This window comes from Budorcas taxicolor, chromosome 14, assembly GCF_023091745.1.
Source record: "Budorcas taxicolor isolate Tak-1 chromosome 14, Takin1.1, whole genome shotgun sequence".
NCBI lineage: Eukaryota > Metazoa > Chordata > Mammalia > Artiodactyla > Bovidae > Budorcas > Budorcas taxicolor.
In genome coordinates this window covers 60,739,791-60,767,123 of record NC_068923.1, presented here as the reverse complement: position 1 = coordinate 60,767,123, position 27,333 = coordinate 60,739,791, and the positions used below count along the sequence as shown (strand labels likewise).

At 37.5% G+C, this 27,333-nt stretch overlaps 1 protein-coding gene across 2 annotated transcripts; it reads right to left on the bottom strand.

Annotated features, from left to right (window-relative positions):
• On the bottom strand, positions 1 to 27,333 carry RAD21 (RAD21 cohesin complex component). 2 transcript variants are annotated; one of them, XM_052651564.1, is made up of 14 exons: positions 27,164 to 27,333; positions 19,776 to 19,950; positions 14,434 to 14,563; positions 13,167 to 13,266; positions 11,609 to 11,715; positions 11,117 to 11,323; positions 10,539 to 10,664; positions 10,089 to 10,211; positions 8,248 to 8,471; positions 6,930 to 7,089; positions 6,376 to 6,521; positions 3,320 to 3,469; positions 2,314 to 2,397; positions 1 to 1,685 (listed from the first exon to the last, which is right to left on the bottom strand). In XM_052651564.1, the coding sequence occupies exons 2-14, from the start codon at positions 19,917 to 19,919 to the stop codon at positions 1,494 to 1,496; spliced, it is 1,893 nt and encodes a 630-aa protein (XP_052507524.1). In that variant the 5' UTR covers positions 19,920 to 19,950; positions 27,164 to 27,333; the 3' UTR covers positions 1 to 1,493. The 2 variants fall into 2 exon arrangements, with proteins under 2 accessions (XP_052507524.1, XP_052507525.1); XM_052651565.1 differs by lacking the exon at positions 27,164 to 27,333 and adding an exon at positions 26,898 to 26,943.

Here is a 27,333-nt window from a genome sequence, read left to right as displayed (position 1 = left end):
TATAACACAACTTTTATTAGAAAAGTTATACATAACATAGCATCAACTATTTTCAAGAACAATATTAAACCCAATAAGCAACAAAAAACCAGACTAACAAACAAAATGTGTAACAAGAAACTAACGACCTTTCTATAATCAAACATTCAATTATCTACAATGTCTTTATACAAAGGGAGAAAAATCCATGGTTTACAGGCACATGATACTGAAATAAAGCGGCAATAGCAATTCTATACAATTACCATTCTCAAGAAACTGAATCATCAAAACAGGAATTACGAGTTCACAAATTTAAAACATCTCACATAATTTAAAATTATTGGGTATACACTGAAGTCTGAATGATTTTTTTTTTCCCATACAAGTGCCAACACTTAAGCTAGAACTTTTAGTGTGTAATTTTGCCCTAAAAAGTTAAGACATGTTTTGATAATCATAACAGTCACATAATTTCTGGTGCTACCTGGTCTGTTAATATTTAAAGCCTTTATCTGGATGTTTTTCTTCACTTAATTTATAGGAAACTATTGGATTTCTGTTGCAAAGCTATTACAGTTCCAAACAAAGGAGTGTGCAAGCTTTGGAAAAAAAGATCAGTACTAAAACTTACAATAAATATCAAAGAAGCCATTAGTTTTTACAGCACTGTCTGCTTAAAGGTTAAGTTTACCAGTTGTACAATTTCCCATCAGTCTGTCCTTTCAGTTAGCATAGCAATTTCTATTTTCATGATCTGAATACTCAAATATGTCCAAACATCTTTTTAAAACCTTGATTTATAGCTCCTGGAAAATTATAGATGCTTTTTATATTCATTCTACTCTAAAAAGTCTATTTCTGCTCATTTTAGAGTCTCACTAAAAACAACAGATTTCAGCATAGTAAGATTCATTAAAAAGTTTCAAATGGAATGATTTACAAAATAGGGCACTTTAAACCAAGTCCTATCTTTTTATACAGTACAATTTCACATACCAACCCCTACCCCCGATGGTGAATTGTGAAATTATACTTTAAAACTTATCCCAAGAAGACAGTCTATTTGGGGCACCATCCCTGAAGGACAGTGCTCCCTTCTAAGACTGCTGGGTGTTGCTGATGGGAAAAGACAATTTCTGTCAAAGATTCACACTACTGTTCTTAACTGTCATGTTTTTTCCTGAAATGTTCTCCTTTATAATGCAGTAATGGAGAACTGAGATTAAAAACTCCAACCTTCCGTCGCTACTCAATTATATGCGCCAATATTGCACACATCTGTTGCGGACTGATCTTGGGGTGCTTGCTTTCTCCACCAGAATACAAACACCATACAAGCAGTTCTGCTTAAAGAGGAAATGGGTACATTTAAAATACTGGAAAAAATGAAAAGGCAGAGACTTTGTACAGACAAAAATCTAAATTTTCTGGAAGGGTTTTGTGTGCCCTACACATGGGGGCGATTTGTACACACTAGTGAAATGAACACTAGCTCTAATGCTTCTAGCTGCTCAAATAATGTGGAACCTTGGTCCCGGTGTTGCAATGATATCACTGTACGGTTCTTCCTGTGTCAGCTCAATAGCTTGCTGCTTTTTAAGAACCAAGAAGCTGTAGAACTTTGCTGCAGCTTGCTTTCTGTTTGTGTTTCGGCACAACTCAAGCAAACTGATAGATTCAGCTCCAGTTTTAGCGAGAGCTCGCTGAAATAAAACAAGAGAGGAAGGATTAAATGAAAGTAATCAGCAGACCAAATCAGTAATTTTAGAAGCATACTATTTTTGTATATTATGTGAATGTTTCTCATGTTAAAGCAAAGGGACAGTGTTAACACAGACTCATTTCTTTGTAGATTTAATTGAACGGATAAAATAGTAAAATATAGCACTTACAGTTTCGCAAACTTTCAACTATCCTTTGAATCTATTTTAGGAGATCCTGAGCATCTTGCCTGGTATTTCAGACACTCAAGCAATCTCCTCTGTATCTGATACATGAAGGCCCAAGGATAAGTGACACTCTAACCCTGTACAATGATTTGACAAATTTAATGATTCAACATATTAAATTTGCTCAACCAAAAATAAGATGTATACACACACCAAGGAGCTCTGCTTTGCAGAGTAACAATGGGAAAGTGTTCACCTGGATGCTTTCCAGGCTCGATTTTAGCCTAACAGCTTATGTATTAAAGTAATTTAAGGTATGTGGTTTTGGAAGAAGTTTCACAAAAGGCAGACTTGCTGGTTATGTAGCATGTAACTTTTCCTTTTAAGGAAACAATGCCAAAAGCCTTTGACGAATTTTTTCTCTAAGCCTTCACCGGCATACCTGAAGACCATGAAGCATCTGCTGGGTCCTTTTGTTCCACCTTCTTTCCTCTTGATCCTGATCACCCCCTGAAGCATCTTCATCCTAAGTGAAAATGACCCCACACAAAACTGACAAAACTGCTACAAAATGAAGCATTTCTGTTACCTCCTGAAAGCTCTAAATTGTGTATTTTGGTTAGTGGAAAAAACACTTAGCATTTAGTTCAGTCTTTTTTAAATTACAGAAGAATGTCCTCTGTGCATTTAGCTGATTATATGATTCTGTACTGATCTGGAAGCATGGGATCTACACAGTGTGGTCCATGGACTAATGCTGGCAAGCAATGGGTTATTGGCTGCTGCTAAGAAACTTATATCAGGTGTTTCAAAAGAAATGGGCTATAATTTATAATATATATTTAACTGTAATAGCCTGGTTCCTAGTCACCTGCCATCTACAAGATGGAGGTTGGCACTGGGCAAGAGCTGAGATACTCCCAAACTATGTTGGAACTATACATAATATCCAAAGGACCAGGAGTTAACAATCTCAAAAATATCAGAAAGCATAATTTTAAATAGTAATTGAACACAGTCTGAGATACGCTAGAACACAGGTTGGAAGAACTCCGGGGTTAAATTCTTACTTTAAAACAATGTAAGGCTCATAATCAAGCCCTAAATGGTTATGAAACCTATGCTGGCATAAATTACAGATATGAACAGATGGTAATGAGAATTAGTCTTGGAATAAACTTTACACATAAAGGTTTAAATAAAATATTTGACAGGACATCAAACAGAAAAATATCTAAGTCTTCCATAACAATCTTAAAGACCCAACAAAGGCGGGGGGTAGGGGGTTGGGAAAACAAAAGAATTTGGCTAAGTTTTGCTTTTATTCAAACATTTTTCATCACTCTAATTAACTCAGCTCCAATACGAAAAATAACAACAAGCTGGTGGGAGATTTTCACTAAATCTGGATGGGAATGTACTCATCAGATCTTTTTACATTTCCTTACCTCCTCCTCCTCCTCATCTTCTTTCTCCTTCTCCTTCTCTTTTTCTTTTTCTGGTAAAAGTTCTAACTCTGGAATTAACTGACAGATATTTGGAGGTTCTTCTGGGGGCAGCTCTACAGGAGGTATTTCCATCTGCTCTGCCTGCTGAGGCTTAAAGCAATGAAAACAAGGCAATTTAAGGATGCACATTTTAAAGGTAGCTTCTTTTAAGTATGTAGTTGCTGCAGTTTTCAAAATGAAAAGAAATACTGGGGTCACACCTCCACACTTCCTCATAATCAAAAACTGATTACAAGTCTCAACATTAGTTTACAAAAGAAAATCCATTCTCTGTCGTCTTATCCTAGAGCAAAGGTGCTTTGCTTTTACTTACTATTTGCAAACACTTAACAAAAAACCCTCAAAACTTTCTGTATTAACATTTTAGGAATAAATAGAATCCACTGACTCCAGGGCAATGCAAAAAGGCTCTAACATTAATTAGCCTGGCACAGGCAACCAAAACTGTATAAGACTGCTTTAAGGTTATTGCAACTCAGCTTGAGTGCTAAATAGGCCTTTGGGCTCTTCCTGAAGCAAATAATACAAATGAGGAGACTGTTTTTCTGGATCCATTTCTTGTATTTTCTTCTCTGACTTAATACAAACAAATGAGAACATTAAAATACTGACAAGGGAACAATTATCCAGAGAGTGGTACTAAAGCAACCCACCTATTACCTGCTCCCCTTCCTGAACTCAAAAAGAAAAATACGCCCAGCCTTTTACAGCTCCTTAACACCAGGGGGGGCTTAGAGAACTAGTTCTTAAAATTTGCAAGGAATATTCTTTTGCCAGTGTCTTGATGGAGGCTGAACCAAGAGCCTAAGGTACCCAAAAGTCTCCCTTTGTCCAAATTAATGTATTCTATACTTAAGCTTGGGAAGCTTCAAACCAGACCACCTTTCTTTTCACTTACAATAGGACACTGAAGTGAACTTAATGGTAGCCAGTTTAAATGAAGTAGCAAGATGCTACTTTACTTTTCGGACAACGAGATAGCCTGAAACTACTCTGTACTACAGATAGGCAGGAACGTTTGCTAAACAATAAACCAGAATCTGGAAGAGAACAGAGGCCTAGGAATAAATCTACACTATATGGTCAATTAATTTAGCACAAAGGAGCCAAGAGTAGACAAGGAGAGGACAATCTCTTCAATAAATGGTGTTGGGTAAACTAGACAGCCACATGTATAAGAATGAAATGGATTAAAGACTTGAATCTAAGATTTGAAACCATAAAACTCCTAGAAGAAAACACTGGTAAGAAACTTATTGGTCTTGACAGACCTTTTTGGATTTGACACCAAAAGCAAAGGCAATAAAAGCAAAAATAAACAAGTTGGACTTCATCAAACTAAAACACACTACAAAGGATACCATCAATAAAATGAAAAGGCAACCTACAGAATGGGGAAATATCTGCAAATCATTTATCTGATAAGAGACTAATATTCAAGATATATAAACAACTCAGCTCAAGAGCAAAACAAACTGAAAATGGGCAATGGATCTGAACACAAATTTTTCCAAAGACAATATACCTGATGACCAACAGGTACAAGAAAAGGTGCTCAGCACACCTCTGATTAGTCAATGTAAATAAAAGCCACCTGACACCTGTCTGAATGACTAACCTGTTAGAACACCAAAAAAGACGAGAGCACAGCAAGTGCTGGCAAGGATGAGGAGAAAAGGGAACCCTCACGCACTGCTGGTGCAAGTGTAAATTGGCTCAGCCATTAGGGAAACAGTGTGGAAATTCCTCAAAAAATTAAAACTTAAATTAAAACTAGAAATTGCACCTCCAGGTATTTATCCAAAGGAAATGAAATTACTATCTGGAAAAGATGCTTCCATGCTCATAGCTAAGCCATGAAAACCACCTAAGGGTCCATCAACACATAAATGAATGAAGAGAATACGACACACACACAGATCTGTTATTCACCACAAAAAATTATGCCTTTTGTGACAACATGGATGGACCTGGAGAGCACTATGCCAAGTGAAATGAAAGGTGAGTCCTCTATGACAGCTGTGTCACTTATATACGCAAGCTTAAAAAGCTGACATTCATAGCAGCAGAGAGTAAAATGGTGGTCATGAAGGCTAGAAGGTGGAGGGAATGCGATGTAGTAGATGTTGGTCAGAGTATACACCTGCAGTTATAAGTAAGTTTGGGGGATCTAATACACAATATGATGATTACAATTAACAATACAATTGTCCCTCCGTATCTGCAAGGGATTGGTTTCAGGATCCCTTCTAAATAGAAAAATTCATGGATTGCTCAAGTATCTTACATAAAACACTTATTCCAGACAGCCCTCAGTATACATCCATGGATATGGAGGGTCAACCAACTATAACTACAGACTTCAAAATTGCTCAGAGTAGATCTTGTGTGACAAGAAAAAAATCTAATTCTGTAAAGTGATTGATAGTAACTAAACTTATCATATTAATCATTTCACAATATATACATGTATCAAGTCATTATACTGTACACCCCAAACTAATACAATTTATATGTCAATTTTATCTCAATAAAAATGGAGGGAAAATGTTCCATTCTTGCTAACAGTTATTCATCAGCAGGAAGCTTGTTCTATTTTACTCAAAATGTATTTAACAGGTTCCTTATGTTGCTTTTCTTATTCTATCTAGAATTGTCTGATTCACCATGGGCTAATGTTTGAGAAATAAAATAAAATTAGAACCTAGTGTCAAGGATTCCATATTAGCCAAGGATGTTCAGGCCAGTCTGAAGCAAGCTTATCCAAGAAGAGTCAGAAAAAACCAAAAACTTCTAAACTAAAAACCACTCCCACTCAGGGCACACTGTGTTTAGATCCCTGGCTGCCGTTCTTTCTCTCTGGATCCATTCCTTGCTATTTTCTGCCCAAACCAAGATACTTCACAAGGTCTCCTTAAATAACACTTGCTACTAATAGGGATCCTTAAAATACTGTCTGAACATCCCGAACGTTTTTGATGGAGAGATGTGCTTACAGGGATCACGGGTTCTGGGTCAATTTGTCCCGCTTTTCGTTTAACTCCCTGAGGTGGTGGTGGGGGCATGGCTGACTCATCCAAGTTTGTTCTGCTGGTCTCCATCGACTCCTGGAGGCGGCTGGGCTCTTCCAAAATAGGCTCATCTACAATTGGTCATATGAAGAGAAGACTTAGGTCATACAGTCCTTAAGAATATTTTAGAACCATTTAATATTAATATGCTACAACATAGGTACTTTCCCTAGTAAGGAAGACAGAATTTTACCTCCACAAAAGTTACTCAATTTATAACAATACATTTAAAAGTAGGAGGGAGCTTCAAAAGGACAGATGCCACTTCCAGTCCAAGGCAGGACAATCCTTTAGCAGACTAGCACTCAGCCAAGTCCTAAACCTCTATGCAATCAGAGAATATAAAGCATGTATTTTCCTGTTCAAAATCTGAGTACACTTCTTCGTTCCTGATTTCTTTTACTCTGGCAATATATAGGTAAAATTTAAGCCAAATGTTCGCTTAAACTTTATGAGGGAACTATTCTAATAAAACAGACCGATAACATCACGCTGCTGATGTTGCTGCTGTTGGTCCTCTCTGGGAACCTCTGGATTTTCAAATTCTTTGAGGAATTCATCCAAATTATCAGCCTCTCCTCCTTTCCTCCTTTTTCGAAGATCTTCTGGTACTAGTGGTGTAAGACAGCGTGTAAAGAGCTATAAAAAATTAAAAGATCAATTATATAATCTTTACTACCAATCACAAGAAATGAAAACCTACCACTAACATTACAATGTTTTAATAGTTGGTGTATATATACATAAAATTGAACACGATTTCTACTTAATGTTATACCATATTCACACTCCATTCTATAATTTGAAGTCCTGTAAGATTTTCATTGCAGCAATTTTAGAAAATTTGAGGAAATTTTTTTATCCATTGTTTACCTTGGAGATTTAGTTTTAAATTTATTGACCTGCAGTTTATTTTCACATTTATACACTTAAAACTCAATCTAACTGAAATCATACCCAATAGCTTTACATGGTACCCTTTTCACTTAATGATATGACAATTTTATTATTTCTAGTATGTTTAATGACTGAATATTCCACTGGGTGGAAATATATATGGGTGTGCATATATATGCCACATTTGAAAGATTTTTTTAATATTTTAAAGTTCTTTAGAAAATTTTAACTGTAAATAATTATTTAACATCTTCATGGAGTAGTTTTTTCCCCCCATATTTTAAATTATCTCCTCAGGAAAAATTACTGACAATGAAACCACTAAGTCAAAACAAACAACTTAAGAACCTTCTTCCAAATGATTGTGCATCTGAAAAAACAGCAGTTTTAACAAAGTTTGCTGCTTTAGAGACTTTTGATTACTAAAAAAAAAAAAAATTGGTTCTAAGAGTATTTCAACTCTAGAAAAGGGGTTGTAAATGAAAAGAAATTCTCATAAAGCCAGAAATCTGTATTGTGGGTAAAGTAGAACCAAGCCATGTTTTAGCCAGAAAGCACCATCTACAGAATATAGACTTGAACCACAGTACACACTAAGGCAACAGAACTAATACTTTATCACAGGAAGTTGAGGAGAGAGAACTATTACTAAAAACACCAGTGGCTTTTTAGAATAGTGAAAATTCATTCACATCTTTTAGAAATGTAGGTGTCACTTATCATAATCTTTCAGATCAGGTTTATGTTCAGTATACTGTGGTTTAAGGGAGAAAACAGAAGATGCCATATGGCTGGCTGAACAATACCTGATCAAAAACGATGTAAAGAAAAGGTTTTAAAGTTTATTTAAAAAAATGATCAAAATCTGTATGAAATTTAAAATCCTGCGAACGCTATTACCTTCAGTAGTCTGTTATTCCACAAAGGCTGAGCAGGTAAAGAGAAGAGTTTTTCCACTCCTCCTGTCTCTTTCCACATCATCAATTTCTTGGTGGGTGGTGCCAGATCCAAAGTAGTAACAATATCAGAATAATCACTAAGCTGGGCTCTAATTGTCTTGCTATCCAACTCTTTGACACTGTCAACAATGAGCTTCCTCTTCCTCTTGGCTTTTGTTTCTTTGACTGTCATGATAAAAGAAAATAAGGTCATCTTTCTGAGACGCCAGCAAGAACTGTACAACTTTGGTCTCATTGTATTTCTGCCTTTCTACATGCCTAGAAGAAATGTTACAACTTTGATGAGTACACAATCTATTTTAACTGATGTTTCCCAAGCACCATATAGAAGCTGACATATGATAAATATTCAATAAAAATTTGCCGAATGAATATGTATAGACTTTTAGCACAAAATCGGCAAAAAAAAAAAATTTCTAAGAACCAATTCATTTTTGCCCATGTAGTTTTATACTGTAAACACGAAACATGTCACACCTCATTCAGAGTTAGACCCAAGCGCTAGGTTTTGCCAATTAGGTGAGTGACCATTAAAAAAAATTAACTTTACTTTGCTAACCTCTTTATTTTCTCATCTGAAATATGGCCAACCATTTACAAGGGATTGTAAAATAATTAGTATAGTGTCTGGCATAGATTGAGGACTCCATAAATGGTTGCAATTACTATGACTTTTATTAGAAAAGTTACAATTCCTATATGGCAGCTGCATAAGCACCTTGATGAAGTGAAACAAGCCCAAACCCAGTTAAATGAACCTGAAACTCCATCCTGTACACTTTTTGTGTTTTCATTTCTAATCCTTACTAAATTCTTAAAAAGCAGGTAACATTATCTCAAGTTTCTTAAGATACAGAAAGGCTCATGGTATTAAATAAATTCCTTAAGATTTCATTCTGTCATACGTTCTATAACTCTATTGGTTTGAGAGATAAAATATGCACGTCGTTCAAAATTCAAGAAGCTGTTAACACAGTGATAGCCTCTGTCCAGCCCCTGTCCTCCAGCTACTGAGTTCCCTTCCTTGAAATTAAAAGTTCAAGTTCTTGTAACAGCTGGCTAAACTCAGCTGTCTTAAACAATGCAGTATTTGTCCTTTTAAAGATCTCTGTGATATCTGTCAATAATACAGTACAAAATTTACTTAATTACCCAGGTTACCCTACTAGTGAAGTTCCGGGAGGAAAGACTTGTTCATTTCTATATTTTCAGTTCCTAAATCGAGTTCGTTACACAGAAAGCACTGTTTTTAAACCAGAAGCCATGTACCAATTTTGGTGATCAGATTCTAAGTAGAAAATCTTGAAAAGTTAATCTTGTTTTAACTTAGAAGTAATAACAATATCTTGAGTCACACTGTAAATAACTTATTCCATCCCACTGTACCCAAAAACCATTTAGAAATTTTTAAGTTTCACATCCAAATTACATATTGCCTTTTCTACTCAGAAGAGGCACCTCCAATTATACTTTGCTATGCAAGAATTCTTATTTAAGCACTATAACTGATTTAGTCAATCTTGTTATTTTACTGAAAAATGCCTTGCAGTGTTTTTAAACTATTATACATGTGACCTGTTTGCATTTTTTTGTAACCCCCAAAGACTGAGATACATATTTGCAGGAAGCCTGTTTCATCCTTTGGAAAGCTATTTCACAGCAACTAGTAAAAACATTCTGTAAGATACTAAAATTGTCATTGATTCAAGATTCTACGATAGATGTTGGACAAAGGAGAAGTTATTTAAAATGAGGAGATTACTAGGAAGTGTGTTTGCTCACCAGTGATATCAATAGGTTCCAAAGCAAAGGCTTCTTCCTCATTTGGAACAAGCGTTGTCTGATCAGTCATAGTTGGCATTGGTTCGACAGGATCCACTGAATCAGGACTATCAGGCCCACCCACTATAAAAGCAGAAAGTTGATCACAAAAGGCTTGGAATTTACTATACATCCAACAAATGGCAGGGAAAAAACCCCTGCGAGTAACTGAAAGAAACCCACTGGTACCAAAGAGAAAACATTTTTCTAATTATAAGGTCTTTTCAGTTGACCTCCTGGCCAAAACACAGCGAGGAGCACAGGGTTAAACACGTAAGAGACTCAAGTATAAGCACCTTTTAAGTTTCACAGTTCATTAAAAGCTGAAATGGTTAGTTTTTGGTCTCCTACATGAAATATGTTTTTGGATGCCATACAGTCACATGCAATCACTGAGCATGAAATGCTTACTTGACACGTTATCATCCTCGTCCATATCATCATGTGCAGGCTGCTCTGGCAACATCACCCCCGCCTCAGACAGGGCAGGGGGGTCGTCAAAGATACCGCCATCATTATTACTAATCAGCTTGTCATCTGAAATAGGGAATGTAACTTAGTTGCAGTTTAGAAAAGAAATGCTGAAAGATCAATAGCCAATCACTGGGAAAATAAAATTATGTCAAAATGGAAATTTTAAAAATTTAAATCTGTATTCAGTATGCATCTGTTCTCTTCATGGTAGTATACGGAAGTATTAAATACTTCCACACATGGGAAAAAAGTCTCCTTCTTAATTTTAAAACTTATACTTACAGACACAGATAGAGAAGCCTGAAGAATTAATAAAACTTAAAATTCCAAGACAAGCACTTATAAACAAAATTAGGTATTGCTAACATTTTAAGGTTACAGGCTTACAGAAAACTTCAACTGAACCAACTGGTCACAATTCACATACATATACCCAGAGAGATGCTCAAGACTGAGAATTAGCAGCCACTCTAAAACACTGCAACTAAATAATTTATCACCTTGTAGTGACTCACCTAATATACCACCATCATTTCCTTCTCCAAAATTGTCATCCTTATATTGATCTTCATATTCTAAATGGTTAATTTTTTCATTAAGATTGCTGGTGCTCTGCTCAGGCTCTAATAGGAGATTAGAAGCACCAGTGCTTGCTAACATGTCATCATCCTCGAAAGCGCTGCCTTCTCTCATTATCTCACGATCATCCATTCCAAAGTCACCTAAACAAATTTTAGTCAGTCATTAATTGAAAAAAGTTAGAAATACTGCTGACACAAAAGAAAATGCCTTATGATTTAATTAGAATGCCATATTTGCCTAATAAAGTCTTTGAATATTGAAACATCTGGTTTAAACTTTAAATCTTCAGCATTTACACTGCATAAACCGATTCTGGGGCATGATCAGAAAATTCAAATAAGATCCAAATTAAGGTTATCCTAAATATGTCTAGTGACATAACTTTAACATTACAGCTAGTGGCTAATGATTTCCTTCTCTATTACCAAAATCATTTTCTTGTAGAATACTGATGTTTCCAACTTCTTCTCTCATGGTTATCTCTTCCACTCTACTCTGGTTCAGGCTGAACTGCTGGGCCACATCGATGTCACTATAAAAGAATTCCAAAAACACTTTAGTCTCAATTCTCACTGTATTGTTTTATAAGGGAAAACATATCTCAAATTCTGTTCTATAAGGGGGGAGAAAAGCAAACACACAACCTATGGAGCCTAAATATTTGGCATTAAATAAATACAATCCAAGAATCTAAATGATTTAGAAGCGAATTTCATTTGTATTTACATTTTAAAAATGTTAATGACCAGTGAGCAAAATATAGTATGCTGAAATCACTATATAAAGCAACATGGAATACAGAAAGGAAGAACTCAGAGATGCCTGGGTTAGAGAACCATGGGTTTCCATCAGGGCCCTGCAATTTATAGGCAATGTGAACACTGACATTAACTGCCTTTTCTGGAACTCTGTTTAATATGAACCAACCTCAGATTGGGTGATACTGCAGCATGCATTTAGTGGGGAAAAAAACACCTGCACATAAGCAGACCCTTGCAGGTGAAACTGGTGTTAAGTGTCAACTGTACACATTATGTACAACTGGCAATGTATTGATAATGAAAGAAACTGGATGATCAGTACCTGGAGTTCATAATACTAATCACTCTTACTTTTTAGCTGTGTTAAAAAGGAAAAATTCCACCATAAAAATTAAAAAAACAAAAAACAAACAAAAAAACCCACCAAAGTATAAAGAGAAAAAGTAAAGCAGTCAAATAGTGCCAAGCACTAATTAACACAATAAATTCAAAGTAAGTAATAAATTTACATTTAAGCCAGATTGTTTTTTTAAAAAGCAAAAAAAAAAAAAAAAGTTCAACAGTGAATGGGGCTTGAGGTAGAGGGTTTCCTGGTTAACTGTGCTACTCAATCACTTGGTCACAGTCGCATGCCCCGTCACGGTCCTGAGACCTGGCTTCTGAAGACTTGAGAAGAGGCAGACAACCCAGCAAAGCGCGCGGTTACAATGGCCGTCTCTGTACCACTTTCTGTTCTCAAGTGTGTGTTGTGACAACGACCTTCACTCGCTCTTTGTATAAAGTTATCTCACATGTTTATTAAAAAAAGAAAAAAAAACTTGTGGCTGAGTATAGCTTGGTCAAGATGATAAAATGCTAGAAGATGTTAGTAAATACCTCTGGGAAAAAATCATGAAGCTACAGTTCAAGTTTATTGATATTCTCATGTAAAGTGAACAGCTAGACAGCTGTTCAATTTACATTACGGCCTAAGCAAATCAAATTCTCCTTAGCAGTGGTAAAGCTGACATCGTTTACATGGTTTTCTTACAGAAGAAACACTTCCTAATTATATGCTTCATATTTATATACTATTATAAATACAGCATATGCATTTTAGCTACATGTTAACTCAATGTCAAAACATCCCAAGAAAACTATGTATTTGTAAGCCAGTAATGTTTTTTGGTACACCAAGTCAATAATTAAAAAAAAAAGAAAAGAAAAAGAGAGAGAGACATACTCTAAGTCAGGCAGTGGCTGATCAAAATCATGAAATTCTTCAGGTAAAGTAATGGCATTGTACGCAGCTTCTCGATTTTCCTCAGGCAGGTCAACAACACCTGGAAAAGTAACAGTAAGCTTCAAGCCCTGGCTATACCAAAGATTATCAAGGGGTCAAGGAAGGTAAAATATCAGTTTAATTTCCTAAGGTTAGATACCATGAGGGGTGCTTCAGTACCACTGAAGCACAAGTACTTTAAGTTTTTCTAGAATCATAATTCACACTACTTGAATCAGAAGAAAAAGGTCAAAGCACTAATTATGAATTAAACTGAGAAATCTTAAATAAAAGGACATAGCAACAAATAAGTATCAGTAATAGCTTTCTATATAAGCATGAAATTTATGAGGAAAAGGAATGACTGCAAGAGTATCACAAACGTTAAGAGGAATTAGTTATTTTAGAAAAGTGGGATTGAATTATTTTTTATTTTCTTTACATTTTCCCCTATATTTTAAAGTGGTCTATAATAAACATACATTGATTTAAGATAAAAAGAAACAAAATGTTATTTCAGCAAAATATGCTTAGTAGCCTACAAAGTAGGAAACAATCAGGTATCATGCCCTCTGCCTAAGCATTTCACTTTTAATCAAATCTTAGAATCTCAAAGATTTCACTATTCATGTTACAATAATTTGAAATAGAAGAATACAACATCAGTAGAAATTAACAGTATAAAGCAGCTCTCCTACACACTGAGATTATTTTAATCAGAATAAAATTTCATCAATACTTAAAAAAAATTATACAATTGTAATTATCTATGCAGATGGAAGTTTGGTTCCAAGGGTTCAGTTTTAGAAATCAACTATTACCTGAAACAAAACAACAAAGAAATATAGAGAACATTTAATAAAGTTTTAACAACTTCAGTTAAAAGTGAATTTGATTTTAAGACTACATCAAAATTTTAAGATTTTTTTCTGAGCTGTATTTTTAAAAACATATAACAATGAGTTTTCAATACTTCAACCTCTGATGACTGCTGAAAAAGGAGTTAAAAGGGTAGCTCCAAAGGAATAACAAAAAAGGTCTGCCATAATTCCATCCACAGAACAAAACTGAAATGGGCTATCTCCCTTGAAACACTGCCTCTCCAAGCTTTGCCCATTTTTGAAGGGCTCCTTGTACTGCAATTAAACTATGACCATCTAGAAATACATGCTTAGCAGTTTTTCACCCTGAACACAGTAAACTTCGAAGTTAAAAAAGTCAACAATACCTGGCCGAAAAGCCATCTTTATCTTAATGAATGCCTCATTACAATCTGCCAGGAGGTATTTGGCTTTTCTGTGATAGATTCGAACTACTCCCAGTAAGAGATGTCCTGACGTTCGGAGTGCCATCTTCACCTGCGGATTAACATTAATTTATATAGTAATGTTCTGGTTTTAGAGAAAATTTCAAAGCCTGTATGTTGTGCAATTTATAGGCAGTTTATATCTCTTCATACTTTTAACCATTTATTTGAAGTTACCTCATAATCATGACTGAGCGACTTCACTTTCACTTTCCTGCACTGGAGAAGGAAATGGCAACCCACTCCAGTGTTCTTGCCTGGAGAATCCCAGGGATGGGGGAGCCTGGTGGGCTGCCGTCTATGGGGTCCGTACAGAGTTGGACATGCCTGAAGGGACTTAGCAGCAGCAGCATAATCATGTATATTTTTTCTCACCTGTAAATTTCCTGAGTATACCCAAAGAACAGACTGACAGAAATCCATGAATGAACATGGATGTGAATGTACATATTAAGCAAATATTAAGGCAACCCATGAAGTGCTATCATTAGCACACTAAGTATGTGACACTTTTGGATGCCAATCCAGAGTCACTGCTCCCTGTCAATTAACTGAACTCTGATTTTATGTGGGAAGTGAACATCCCCAGACTCGAAAGATGATGGTCTCGTTCATCTCTGCTGATGCTTGTTTCTGAGTGGGTATATAACCTAGTTAAGTAGGTCAGAGAATTCTGAGATTTTCCCAATTAAAAAAACAAAACAAAAATCTCCACAAAAAAACTGAACACTCTCTTCCTTCTCCCCTCCTGCACTTTGAGTAGGTGGAGCTTATAGCTGCTTGCAGTAGCCCTGTAACCACAGGGCACAAGCATGAGGACAAAGGACAAGAAGCCAACAAACTAAGAAAGGTGAGTCTAGGTGAGTCCTTGGATGACATGTTTGAACTGCTGAACCAATCCTAGATCTTCCTACTTCTAAAACTTCTAGTTAAACAAGACTGCTAATTTCCTAAGCCACTTTAGTTTTTATCACCTGACTGGAAAGCATACTAACCGATAAAGGGTAACAGTACTCTTTTTTTTTTTTTTTAACAAGAAATCACACTCCTCAGCCTGTATTTTATCAAGGTGGATCTTGACCAGTGTTTATGGGGTGGGTCTAGACTGAGGTCCCATCACTTCATAGGAAATAGATGGGGAAACAGTGGAAACAGTGTCAGACTTTATTTTGGGGGCTCCAAAATCACTGCAGATGGTGATTGCAGCCATGAAATTAAAAGATGCTTACTCCTTGGAAGGGAAGTTATGACCAACCTAGATAGCATATTGAAAAGCAGAGACATTACTTTGCCAACAAAGGTCCATCTAGTCAAGGCTATTGTTTTTCCAGTGGTCACATATGGATGTAAGAGTTGGACTGTGAAGAAAGCTGAGTGCTGAAGAATTGATGCTTTTGAACTGTGGTGTTGGAGAAAACTCTTGAGAGTCCCTTGGACTGCAAGGAGATCCAACCAGTCCATTCTAAAGGAGAGGAGTCCTGGGTGTTCTTTGGAAGGACTGATGTTAAAGCTGCAACTCCAATACTCTGACCACCTCATGCAAAGAGTCGACTCATTGGAAAAGACTGATGCTGGGAGGGATTGGGGGCAGGAGGAGAAGGGGACGACAGAGGATGAGATGGCTGGATGGCATCACCGACTCGATGGACGTGAGTTTGAGTGAACTCTGGGAGTTGGTGATGGACAGGGAGGCCTGGCCTGCTGCAGTTCATGGGGTCACAAAGAGTCAGACACGACTGAGCGACTGAACTGAACTGAACTGAACGGATGGACTCCACTAACAAACTGAACATCTACTGTTAAAAGACAGCCATTTTGCTTTTTTGCATTTCTTTTCCATGGGGATGGTCTTGATCCCTGTCTCCTATACAATGTCATGAACCTCCATCCATAGTTCATCAGGCACGCTATCAGATCCAGTCCCTTAAATCTATTTCTCACTTCCACTGTATAATCATAAGGGATTCTTATGAAGTTTAGAGTTATAAATTCTTATTTCAAACTGTAATAAATTTCTGACTAAATCTAAGACACATCTGATGCTGAATCTCTCACCCAATTAAAACACTGCTCTTAATTGAAAAATCAGACTCTCCCTTTATGGCTTGCCTCAGGAAATTTGAAATTAATAATGACTACGCCTAACCCTTCCCGTGAGAAAAAAGGAGGCAAAAAACTCAACAATGGTATGCCATTATCTTGTCCAGAATTAGCAACTTTTAGAAGGAGGTATACAGAAAACAGAGTAGCGGTTACCTTAGAAGAAGGGGATGGGGGAGAGGCAAAGGGGCAGAGGGATCAGCTCTATGGGAGTGGATGGAAACAGAACTTTAGGTGGTGAGCTCGGGGCACGGGATACAAAAGTAGAAATACAAAATCTATTACGTAATGTTATAGATCAATATCACCTCAAAGTAAATTACTTACAAATGAAGGTAATAGTTTAAAAAAATGTAGTGTTTGGGCAAAGGCTTTCTTTCTTTCTAGATTAGTTTGGTTCATAATTTAGTCTAGAAGGAGGTAAAATGAGGAGTGGAATTTTTGCTGCTGAGCTTGCTCATTATTAAGCATGTAGGTATGATCAAGAACACAGGCTATATACATCCAAGGACAGCTCTACAGGGGCTAAGAGGGACCGTTCCAACCAGAGCGGGGGAAGGCACGGAGTTCTGAGTGTACCATCTGTCTGACACTTGTTCTAAACGACTAAATCAACATTTCCCCACAAGAACTGCACAACCAGATCTAACATTAGAAATTTTTAGGTCATTTCACCCTGTGGAGGTATCTATTGTGATACATTCGATCACAATAAACCAAAATCTAAGAACAGACTTAGAAATGATTTTAAAGTTATAAGTGTCCCTAATGGCGTACAAAGTACTCTGCACGTATTATGAAAAAATATGTTTTTTTAAAAGCCAAATCAGCTTCAGTATTTGCTTATGGATTTTGTTAAAGATTAGCCACACATATCCATTTCCAGAAAAGAGTGCAATTTCTCCTTTCTCCGTTTACTTAATTCAGTAAGCATACCTATAAAAAGAAAACATTTCTCAATTTGACCAGCAGTGCACACTGGTATAACTTCCCCACAGACTACACTGTTAATGCATCAGATATCTTAAAAATAAGTATATCACCTGCTCCAACAATCATATTCCTAAAACATCAACATTAAAGAAAGACACAGAACAAAAGATTTTACAAGTAACGGTTACCAAATGGTAGTTTTTTAAAGAGCAAAATAAAACCGTGTAATCATACCACTTAGAGCAATCTTTAGTAATGTTTTAACATGCCTTCTAGGCTTTTATATGTACATACACACAATTTTCCTTTTTGTGTGTGTATGTGTACATAAAACTGCATATTGTTTTGTAATGAGCCTTTATCCAGGAAAAGCTCTGTCTATAGTGTTATTGTAATTTTTAATGGCTGCATTACAAAACCAGAGCAATGCAGAAAATTTGGGGAAAACTATGGATCAGCTCCCTCCTTTCAAAGACTGCAGCTGGTGAAACGAATCCTGCACAGCCACAGCTATGAATCGAAGTCCAGTCCCTTCCTCTGGAGTCCTAGGGGCCAACTGCGTTTTGGAATTCAAAGCTTTTTTGAATATTATAAAGTCAGTGCAGTACACATGCCATTTATCAAAACATTCCCAGAAGTGTCTGCAACAGCGCCCCCCCCCCCAAATCATACACTTTAGTGTTTCCGCAGTGAATTTATGAAAACACAAATGACCTCACTTCAATTACAGTCAAGTGTGTTTCTGGGTTTTTCTCTGTATTTTAAGTTCTGTGCATAAGACACTATGACACTGTACAATACAACTGCTAAAACGACGGCAGAGTTATGAATAGAGCTTTTCCCGAACGCAGTCTTGTTACAAAACATACAATGCAGTTTTTGTATACATTCATTAAAAGGGAGAAAATTACATGTATAACACATGCACCCATGAAAGTCTAGAAGGCATACCAAAATACTAAAGGTTTTTCTAGGTGATAGGACTAAAGGTCACTTATTTTCCCATTTGCAGAAAGTTTTCTAATTAGTATTGTCTTAGAAATAATAAAACATCTTTAACACCATAAATTCTATATTAATAACTCTAAAGCTGGCTGAAGTTCCACAGAAACTTTATAATGTACTAATTCCAAATCAAACTTTCACTTCTCCCCTGTAAAACATTTTTCCACATAACTTTTCTGAACAAGTGTCTGCTACATCCCAGGTTTATTCCTGGATCCTCTTGCTCTTTCAGCAATGAAGAACTACTCTCATTTAACTGTCAATTGTAACAGTAGCTCCCAATGCTGATCCAGAGATCTGGAATCTTTAAAAACAGGAAAACTGGTAGATTTATGTGTATATGCATATGTAAAAATACAACATACAGGAAAGGACCTTTAAAACACAGACGTAATATATGTATAAAAAATTACATTCAAGGACTATACCTTTGAGATTAGCCCTTCATACATTTTTTAAATCAACCTGTTTGTTCCTCAATGAAATGCTAATAATGTTAGTAGCTTTGTGTCTGTGTGTTTTAATGGTCCTTCTTTGGCAACACAAAAAACATGTATTAAGTCATACTATTTGTGAAATCCAAGGGTGAAAACCACTGCTTCAGAAGTTTCAGAGGATATCAAGAGAATCTCTAGAAACAGAGCAGCAAACAAGGCAGATAAGGTTAGGACATTCCCAAGCCTTCCATTCTAGGGGCACACAGTGATTAAGTATTTAGGGAAAGGGCATGGCCAAGTACAAAAGTTCTATGATGGGAAAAGGTTGGTATCGTCAAGAAAGAGCAAGTAGGCCTGTGAAGCTGAGGTGGAGCAAGTGTTCTGGACACTGTTCCCCATAAGGATAAAGTAGTGAGATCTGGCCCTGTAACATTTTCCAAATGATGGGTCCTTATTTTGAAAACTTTATATAAATTCTATAAATTCCTCAATCAAGAACACCTATACACATATTTAGTACAAAAACATCTAGAAAGTCAAATATAAAATATTTGGGTACTGCTAGACCATCCTTATCTGTCATTAAAAGAGGCAAATGAAAATTATCTTTGTACTCACCACAGAATTTTTAGAGAAGAGAGTATCAAATTGAAACTCTGGGTAATCTGTGGATTTTCTTTACTCCCAATATACACAGATGCCTGCCTAATAAGTCGTTTTTATAGAATTCTATTTCACACATCAGTGAACAATCAACAAAGTGAATAAAAATATCAACATCAAACATACCTTTGGTGAGATGATACTCTCCACACTGCTCTCTAAATTACACTCAAACACATGGGCTTTGGTTAGCTTCTTATCCCAGTGGGCCGCAAGCCAAATTTTGGCCAGCGGCCCTCTTTTACTGAGGACAAAATGTGCGTAGAACATTGTTCTGGTTGACTATGAAACAGGAGGAAACCTGAGGGGGAAGAAAAGTACAAATGCCACATGAGAACTGAATTATCAAGATGTACAAGAAATCGGGCTTCCCTGACAGCTCAGTTGGGAAGGAATCCACCTGCCATGCAGGAGACCCCGGTTTGATTCCTGGGTCAGGAAGATCCCCTGGAGAAGGGATAGGCCACCCACCCGTGTTCTTGGGCTTCCCTTGTGGCTCAGCTGGTAAAGAATCCGACTGCAATGAGGGAGACCCGGGTTCAGTCCCTGGGTTGGGAAGATCCCCTGGAGAAGGGAAAGGATACCCACTCCAGTATTCTGGCCTGGAGAATTCCATGGACTGTAAAATGGAGTCTCAAAGTGTTGGACACGACTGAGCCACTTTCAAAAAAACCTGAAAAGTTTCCTTTTAAATCTGAGAACTATGTATGAAAGGCTCAAGTGAAGTAGAGTATAAATTAAAAGAGAAAAACCTATTGTTTAATTTTGATAGCATTAAGAAAAAGACTGCTCCTCCCATATTAAGGTGAAAAGGGGACAAAGGTCAGATCACTTTCATGCCACACTGTCATCTTATAATAAAAGTGCTAGTATGTTTTTTCACTTAAGTAAAAATTGTCATCAGAAAATCTACTCTTTTTGAAGTTCCATCCAGTGTTAATTCTATTCCAATCCAGACTACTAACTGTGAAAGTAAGAAGTAAGTTTGCTTTCGGCCAAAAGTTAGAAAATTTATTCCTCATGATAAGAAAAGAATGTCCAGGAAAAAAAACACTCAAGCACAGATATTAATCAATGAGGAAATTTCCATTTTAGAACCCCATTTAAAAATGAGATTCTCAGCCAAATGCATTATACAATAATTGCTACCTCATGTCAAGCATTTTACATTTCACCAAGTTGATAAGTAAGTGGGTTGGCCCCATTTTACAAGTGAGTAGTGTAGAAAAGCTGAGCCTTAAAAAGAAGCATTATCTAAGTTTTCTCAACTCAGGAGTCTGGAAAGCACCTGCCCTCTTATAATTTAAATACTAAATCTAAAACAATGATACAGTATACAATTCATCATGATATTCTTAGTAGAAATACAAGTATGTTATTTTCCTTTTAGTAATCTAATGTAGAAATACTTAAAGCAAAAAAACAGCCTGAAATACTCCAGCTTAGAAAACACACTAACTGTGTCAAACGGTCATTTCCCTTATACCATGTAGTTTTTCTTTTCCACAGAATTTTAAAAATCTTTCACCAAATGAATTTCTATTTTTTTCTAAAATGTCCGTAACTGGAAAAAGGTAAGTCATACCTCTACAGAAAGCATGAAAAGAAAGTAAAATTTTAAAACTTACTGCACACCTATCCCTTGCTCCCTACCATTCCTAAGTTCTGGCCAAACACCAAATTTTCTCTAAACTTTATCATTTTTTGAATGTTACAAAAATGGAATCATACAGTATCTGACTTTGGAATAGCTTTTTGGATTCAGCATCATGTTAAAAAATCTATCAAGGTGTTTGGTGCATGTATTAATAGTTTGTTTCCTTTCGACACTGAGCAGCATTCCCTGGGATGGATATGGTACCACAAATTTGCTTAGCCATTTTACCTATTGAAGGACATCTGGTTGTTTCTAAGTTTTTTGACTATTTCAAATAAAGCTGCTATAAATACTTGTGTATACAGACTTTTGGTGAATATAAGTTTTCACTTTCTAAGACAAATAGTCTGAGCTGTGACTGGACAGCACAATAAATATTCCTTTAATTTTTAAAGAAACTTTAACACTGCTCCTATCAAAATTCTAATGAGGCTTTTTAAAATAAGCTACCGACAAGATTTTTCTAAAATTCATAAGGAGAGGCAAAAGACCTAGAACAACTAATTTGAAAAACAAAAACTGTGAAGACTCATTCTACCCAATTTTAAGACTTATTTTAGAGATATACTAGTCAATTACTGTGTGACCAGAAAGACACAAATCAGTGGAACAGAGTAGAGAACACAGTAATATATCCACACAGTTAAGTCCAACTGAGTTTTCACAAAGATGCAGAATTCAAAGGAGGGAGGTAGTCTACTAGTCTTTTTGACAAATGACACTTCAGTGATTAGGTATCACCCCACAGGCAAAACAAACAACAACAAAAACACAAAACCCTCAACCCAAATCTCACACATTATATAAAAATTAAATTACAGACTCAAATATAGAACTATAAAATTTTAAGGGGGGAAAAAAAACACAAGAAAACACCTTTAACACCTGAAGCTTTGTAAGAATTTTTAGACATCACACCAAAAACATGTCCCATAAAGGGGATGAACCTATTATGAAGGAACCCACTGAGGATGCAAAGACAAGACAGAAAATGAGAAAACATATGTGCAAGCCACATATCTGAAAAGGACCTGGATCCAGAATATAAATAAAGAACTCTCAAAACTAAAGAGTTAAAAAAAAATCCAACTAGAAAAGGGCGGGTATTTCAAGGAAGAGAATATACTGAAGGCAAATTAAGAACAAGATGCTTAGCACTGCTAGTTAAGAAAATGCAAATTAAGACTCAATGAGATATCACTGCACACCTCTCGTAAGAGCTAAAATAAAAAATAACGGCAACAGCTCATGCTGGTGAGGGTACAGAGAAGCCGCATATCATAAATGGCTACTGGGAATGCAAAATTTCCTTTTGAATTAGCTTAAGAAAAAAAGATCCAGACTAAGTCAATTTGAATTTTCATGCTTTCATAAAGGGACCCTAACTTTAAATAAGAACTTTGCTTACTGTATTTTCAATTAAAAACTGTGCTCATTCTTTCCCGTACGGTACAGAAAATACATATATACTAAACATATTCCAGGCAAGAGATTTCACACCTGTCAAAAATGTTTGGGAGGGTGGTGGTACAAGAGTAATAAGGTCAGGTTTGCCTCATCTTGATGCCAATAATTTGATGGAATTTTCATTCTCTGAACCAGATGCTTTCAGGGGATCATTAATTCACACAAGGAAAAATTATTCAAAAGAAAAAATAGGCTTCATCAACTGCCTAAAGTTGTGAAGTTTTTCTTGCACATGTGGAGTTAAGAAAAGAACTAAAGAAGAATTCAGGTCACTCTAAAGTAAAAGGACTAAACCTCCCCGCACCGGCCCCATCAAAAAACAAAAAAACAGCACAAGTGTACCTTATACCCTAGTAAATCAAAATATGCTTCCCATAATCAAGAAGAGCCTCCTATGTTGTAGCACTTCTACTTCAAGCTTTAAAGTCTGTTAGTATAAAAATCAGGCTGCCTCTATAGCATTATAAATATAATCCACAGGATTTTGCAGAAATCCAATATGGCTCTGAAATGTTACTAAAAACACTGACTTAGAAATCAAGTCGGTGATGCACAATAAGCCCCAAGTTTTACTACAGAAGACAGTCATGTTCCAAATAAGTTAAAAGAACTCTTACTATTTAGCACCTACAAGACTCTGCTGCAGTCAAATACTAAATATGTATTTAATGAAAATGGAAATGAAATACACCAAGTGATCTCATAATTGATACATGTAAAAAATTTTGGAAATTTTAGAAATTGAAACTAGCATGTCTCAACAGGTGTCAGTAGCTCACGGCCAGCACTTCAGCTGCTGGTTAAGAGTTCCATGCTTAAAATATCCCAGCTATGTCCAGACAGAGATTCCCAAACAGATGCTTTCTTGGCACTGGATGGGGAGTAACTAAAGCAGAGTGGTGCTAAAATTAATCTGGGAAACAATTAGCAACAGGAAATCACCTTAATAACTAAAGGAAGCCTGATGGACAGTAGTGATGAACTACTGGCTTTTATCTAGATAACAGTAAAATTTGATCATCCTCGCTTTTTGCAGCATTTCTTTCCCTTAGTGATACCAAACCTTTAGCCTGACCCCCACCCCCACAAAAAAAGGTTGATTAAAAGTTCTCAAGATTCTAAATTTTGGAACTCCCTTACAATAGATCTTAGCAAAAAGCCTACATTTCTGCTTACCAGAAACATAGCTTAGCAATTTCGTAATTTCTCAATTTTTTTCTAAAGCAGCAACTTTTAAAAACTGATCCTAAAAAGTAATTTTAAAAATCTGATATGAAATGGCAGACTAGTATTTAGGAACATATTCAGGAACGCAAAAAATGGCAATTTCTTTAAGATATTTCGGAAAAACCAAAGTCAAATTACAGCTCATGTTTCTACAATGATGTTAAATCATTCTAATATTTCACTCATCTGTTAGAAAGCAGGGCAAGATAGTGGTTGTATAAATTGGTATGCCCTCTTTGAAGGGCAATTTGGCAAAATCTTATACTCTCTAGCCAGAAACTGGGCTTCCATTAATAAGCCAAAGGTATACTTGAGGACGTATAATAATGACAGATCAAAAATTAAACTTACTAAGCTCTAAGGATTTTATGTGTCTATCCTCTTCATGACAGTCTTAGAAGATAAATACTGGCCCATTTTATAGACCAAGAAAGAGAAGGAGAAGTATAAGGAACTTGGCAAAGGTCACCAGTATTCAATGCAAATGCAACTTGAACTTCAGAGCTCACAAGCCTAACTGAATGTTTTGTTGCCTTGCCAGCTTGACTACAACAAGGTATTAGAAAAAAACCTACCTAGCCCCTAAGACGCAGAAAGCAATGGCACCCCACTCCAGTACTCTTGCCTGGAAAACTCCATGGACAGCAGAGCCTGGTAGGCTGCAGTCCAGCGGGTCTTAGAGTCGGACACTACTGAGCGACTTCCCTTTCACTTTTCACTTTCATGCACTGGAGAAGGAAATGGCAACCCACTCCAGTGTTCTTGCCTGGAGAATCCCAGGGACGGGGGAGCCTAGTGGGCTCGCAGAGTCAGACAGGAGTGAAACGACTTAGCAGCAGCAGCCCCTAAGAAATGATTTTAAGCAAATCAATACAATGAGGCATTAGTATTCTATGCACTCTCAAAACAATGATAAAGTATTGAAAAAGAGAATTCTCTCTATACATGTATGTTAACACGCACTTGCAGGAGCATAAAATACCTGCAGAGTGAAAACAGAACTGATGAAACTGGTCACCTCTGAAAAGTAGGTCCAGTGAGTAAGTAAGGCCTACCCTTCTGCACCGCCGGGCTTTTTTTTTTAACTTAAAGCATACACAAATGTCACCTATTCAAAGTAAAAACAATTCTATTGGGAGTGCTTTCTCAGTAACTAGTGAATTAGGCTGGTTATTCTGTGGTGTTCATTTTTCCTAACCATAAAAAATTGGAAGGTGGAAATTCAGTGATTACTAACCTTGGAAAACATCAACATCTAACTCAGGTAAGAATGGAACTGTCTTCTGGGGGGTATTTGGGGGGAGGGTCTCCAGAACAAAGGGTATTTGCAATGCTACACATTAGAGCTGCGTCCCTTTTGATACTAAAGTTCTTTGAAGGAGCGTTTTACAACCAGATAGTCCTAGGTTCAAGTTCAGCTCCCTCCTTCGCTGTTCTGTAACTGTTGAAACCGATTTAACATGTGAGTCTCAGCCTTCTCAGCTCTAAAATGGGGATGTTTCCTAAACAGGATTTTGAGAATTAAATAAAACATCATACCCAACACAATGCCTTTATAGACGCAGTTACTCTGAGAAAAAATCTCCTCCAAAGTATACAGAAGTTATCAAGAACATGCCTAACAACTCTGATATCACAACATTTAAACATAAAACATAAAATCTTCATTTTCAATATCAAGAACTTTCCTTTCTGTACCAAATTATACGAGAGAAAACTCAGAATCTTTGTGTTCCAATAAATGGGAACTCACCAGGAGAATCTCATCCTCAAGAAGTTAATTCTAGAGTGCAGTAATGTGTTGCCTCTAAACACAAAAATGGTAAAGATTATGCGCTACCAGCATAATTGACTTGTATATAAAAAAGCACAAAGTCCACTGAGTTATTCACTACTGTCATCTCATCTGCAAACTGTTAAATAATTTAATCACTGGATATGGCACAGGTCCCCATCAACGTCTTTTTAAAAGTAACTGATTAGCAGCCTCCAACAATAGGCAATTTAATGACCCTACAACTTCAAAAAGCTTCCCCAATCTGTCTTCAACATTCTGCACAATCACACAGCTCACTGGCACCGACATTCATTGGAAGAAAATAGAAATTTATTTTCTGCAATTCAATGATTACTCTATAAACAGCGTAAGGAGAGCAGATGTTAAACTTTGGCTTGCAAAGAGAAGCCGATAAACACTAGCCTTTACCAGAAACCCTTAAAAACATAAGCGCGTTTTCAAACGCTGGTAGCCTATCTATCAAATCTAAAGGCGGCCAAACCCTCCAGCATTTCCCTCTTTGAAGAAGGTCGCGAAGTCTGGCAGCACAGCTCGACAGTGTCACCCCTGAACTATTACAGATCCTTCTCAAAGCCTTCTCAGCGAGGAAAAAAAGACACCACTTATTTGTCAGAAACACACACTTCCCTCCCAAACACAACATTCAATATCCTCAATCTCCAAGAAAAGTCTGGGAGGAAAACCAATTATGCTAATTTCCCAAGAATCAGAGGCAACTTCCCTTGGTCGCCTTTTCTATTGGTCTAACATTTGCTATCCCCATCGTAACCATTTTCCTTAAAAAAAAAAAGGGGAGGAAAAGGGGAGCAGCAGCAGTCCCCGGCTGGGGGCCCGCCGCATCCTCCCGGCCCGCGTGTCTTCGATCCCCGCACCCGCGCGCGAAAGACGGTTGCGGCCCCTCGGAGCTGGCATCGCGGGCTGTCGCCGCCTCCCGCCCCGAATCCCGCGTCCTCCCAGACAGCCATTTTCACCCGAGGAGTAGGCGGCCCGGTCCGAGAGCGGGCTCGTTTAAACCTCCTCCTCGCCCTCCGCGGCCCAGGCTTTCCCCCGCTCCCCGAGGGACCCGCCGAGTAACGGCTCCTCTGGCCTAGAAACAGACCTGGACCATTTGTTAGCTAACAAGAGACGATGCGGGCCCAGGCGGCGCGGGTCCCGGCCCAGGGACCCGGGGCGGGCGGCGCTGCCGTCCCGGAGCTCAGAAGAGTTAGCACGGCTCCGTCCCGGGGCGCGGGCCGTGCCGGGGTCTTCCTCGCCCTCCCGCCCCGCGCCGGAGTCCGGCTCCCCGACGGCAAGACGGCGGGGATCGGGGGGGGGGGGGGGAGGGAGGAAGCTGGAGCAAAAGAAGGGGCCGGCCGTCTATCTTACCTTGCTCTCCGCCGGGAGTTGGGCGGGCTGGGTGGCCTGGGGAGGGGAAAAGGGTCGGGGAGGGGGCGGGGAAAGGGAGGGGAGCCCTAGTGCGGTGTAGCTTCGCAGCAGCTCCCGCTGCCGCCACAGCCGCCGCCTCCTTTTCCGATTCACTCAAACAAACAAGATGG

What these genes read in the sequence shown, in the direction of transcription:
- RAD21 (XM_052651564.1), bottom strand. Translation starts at nt 19,919, where the DNA reads ATGTTCTACGCACATTTTGTCCTCAGTAAAAGAGGGCCGCTGGCCAAA. An exon ending in TCAGCAGCGTGATGTTATCG is followed by an intron (nt 6,522 to 6,929) that starts GTCTGTTTTATT and finishes GACCAATTGTAG; the next exon opens with ATGAGCCTATTTTGGAAGAG. An exon ending in AGATGCTTCATGGTCTTCAG is followed by an intron (nt 1,686 to 2,313) that starts GTATGCCGGTGA and finishes GTTTTATTTCAG; the next exon opens with CGAGCTCTCGCTAAAACTGG.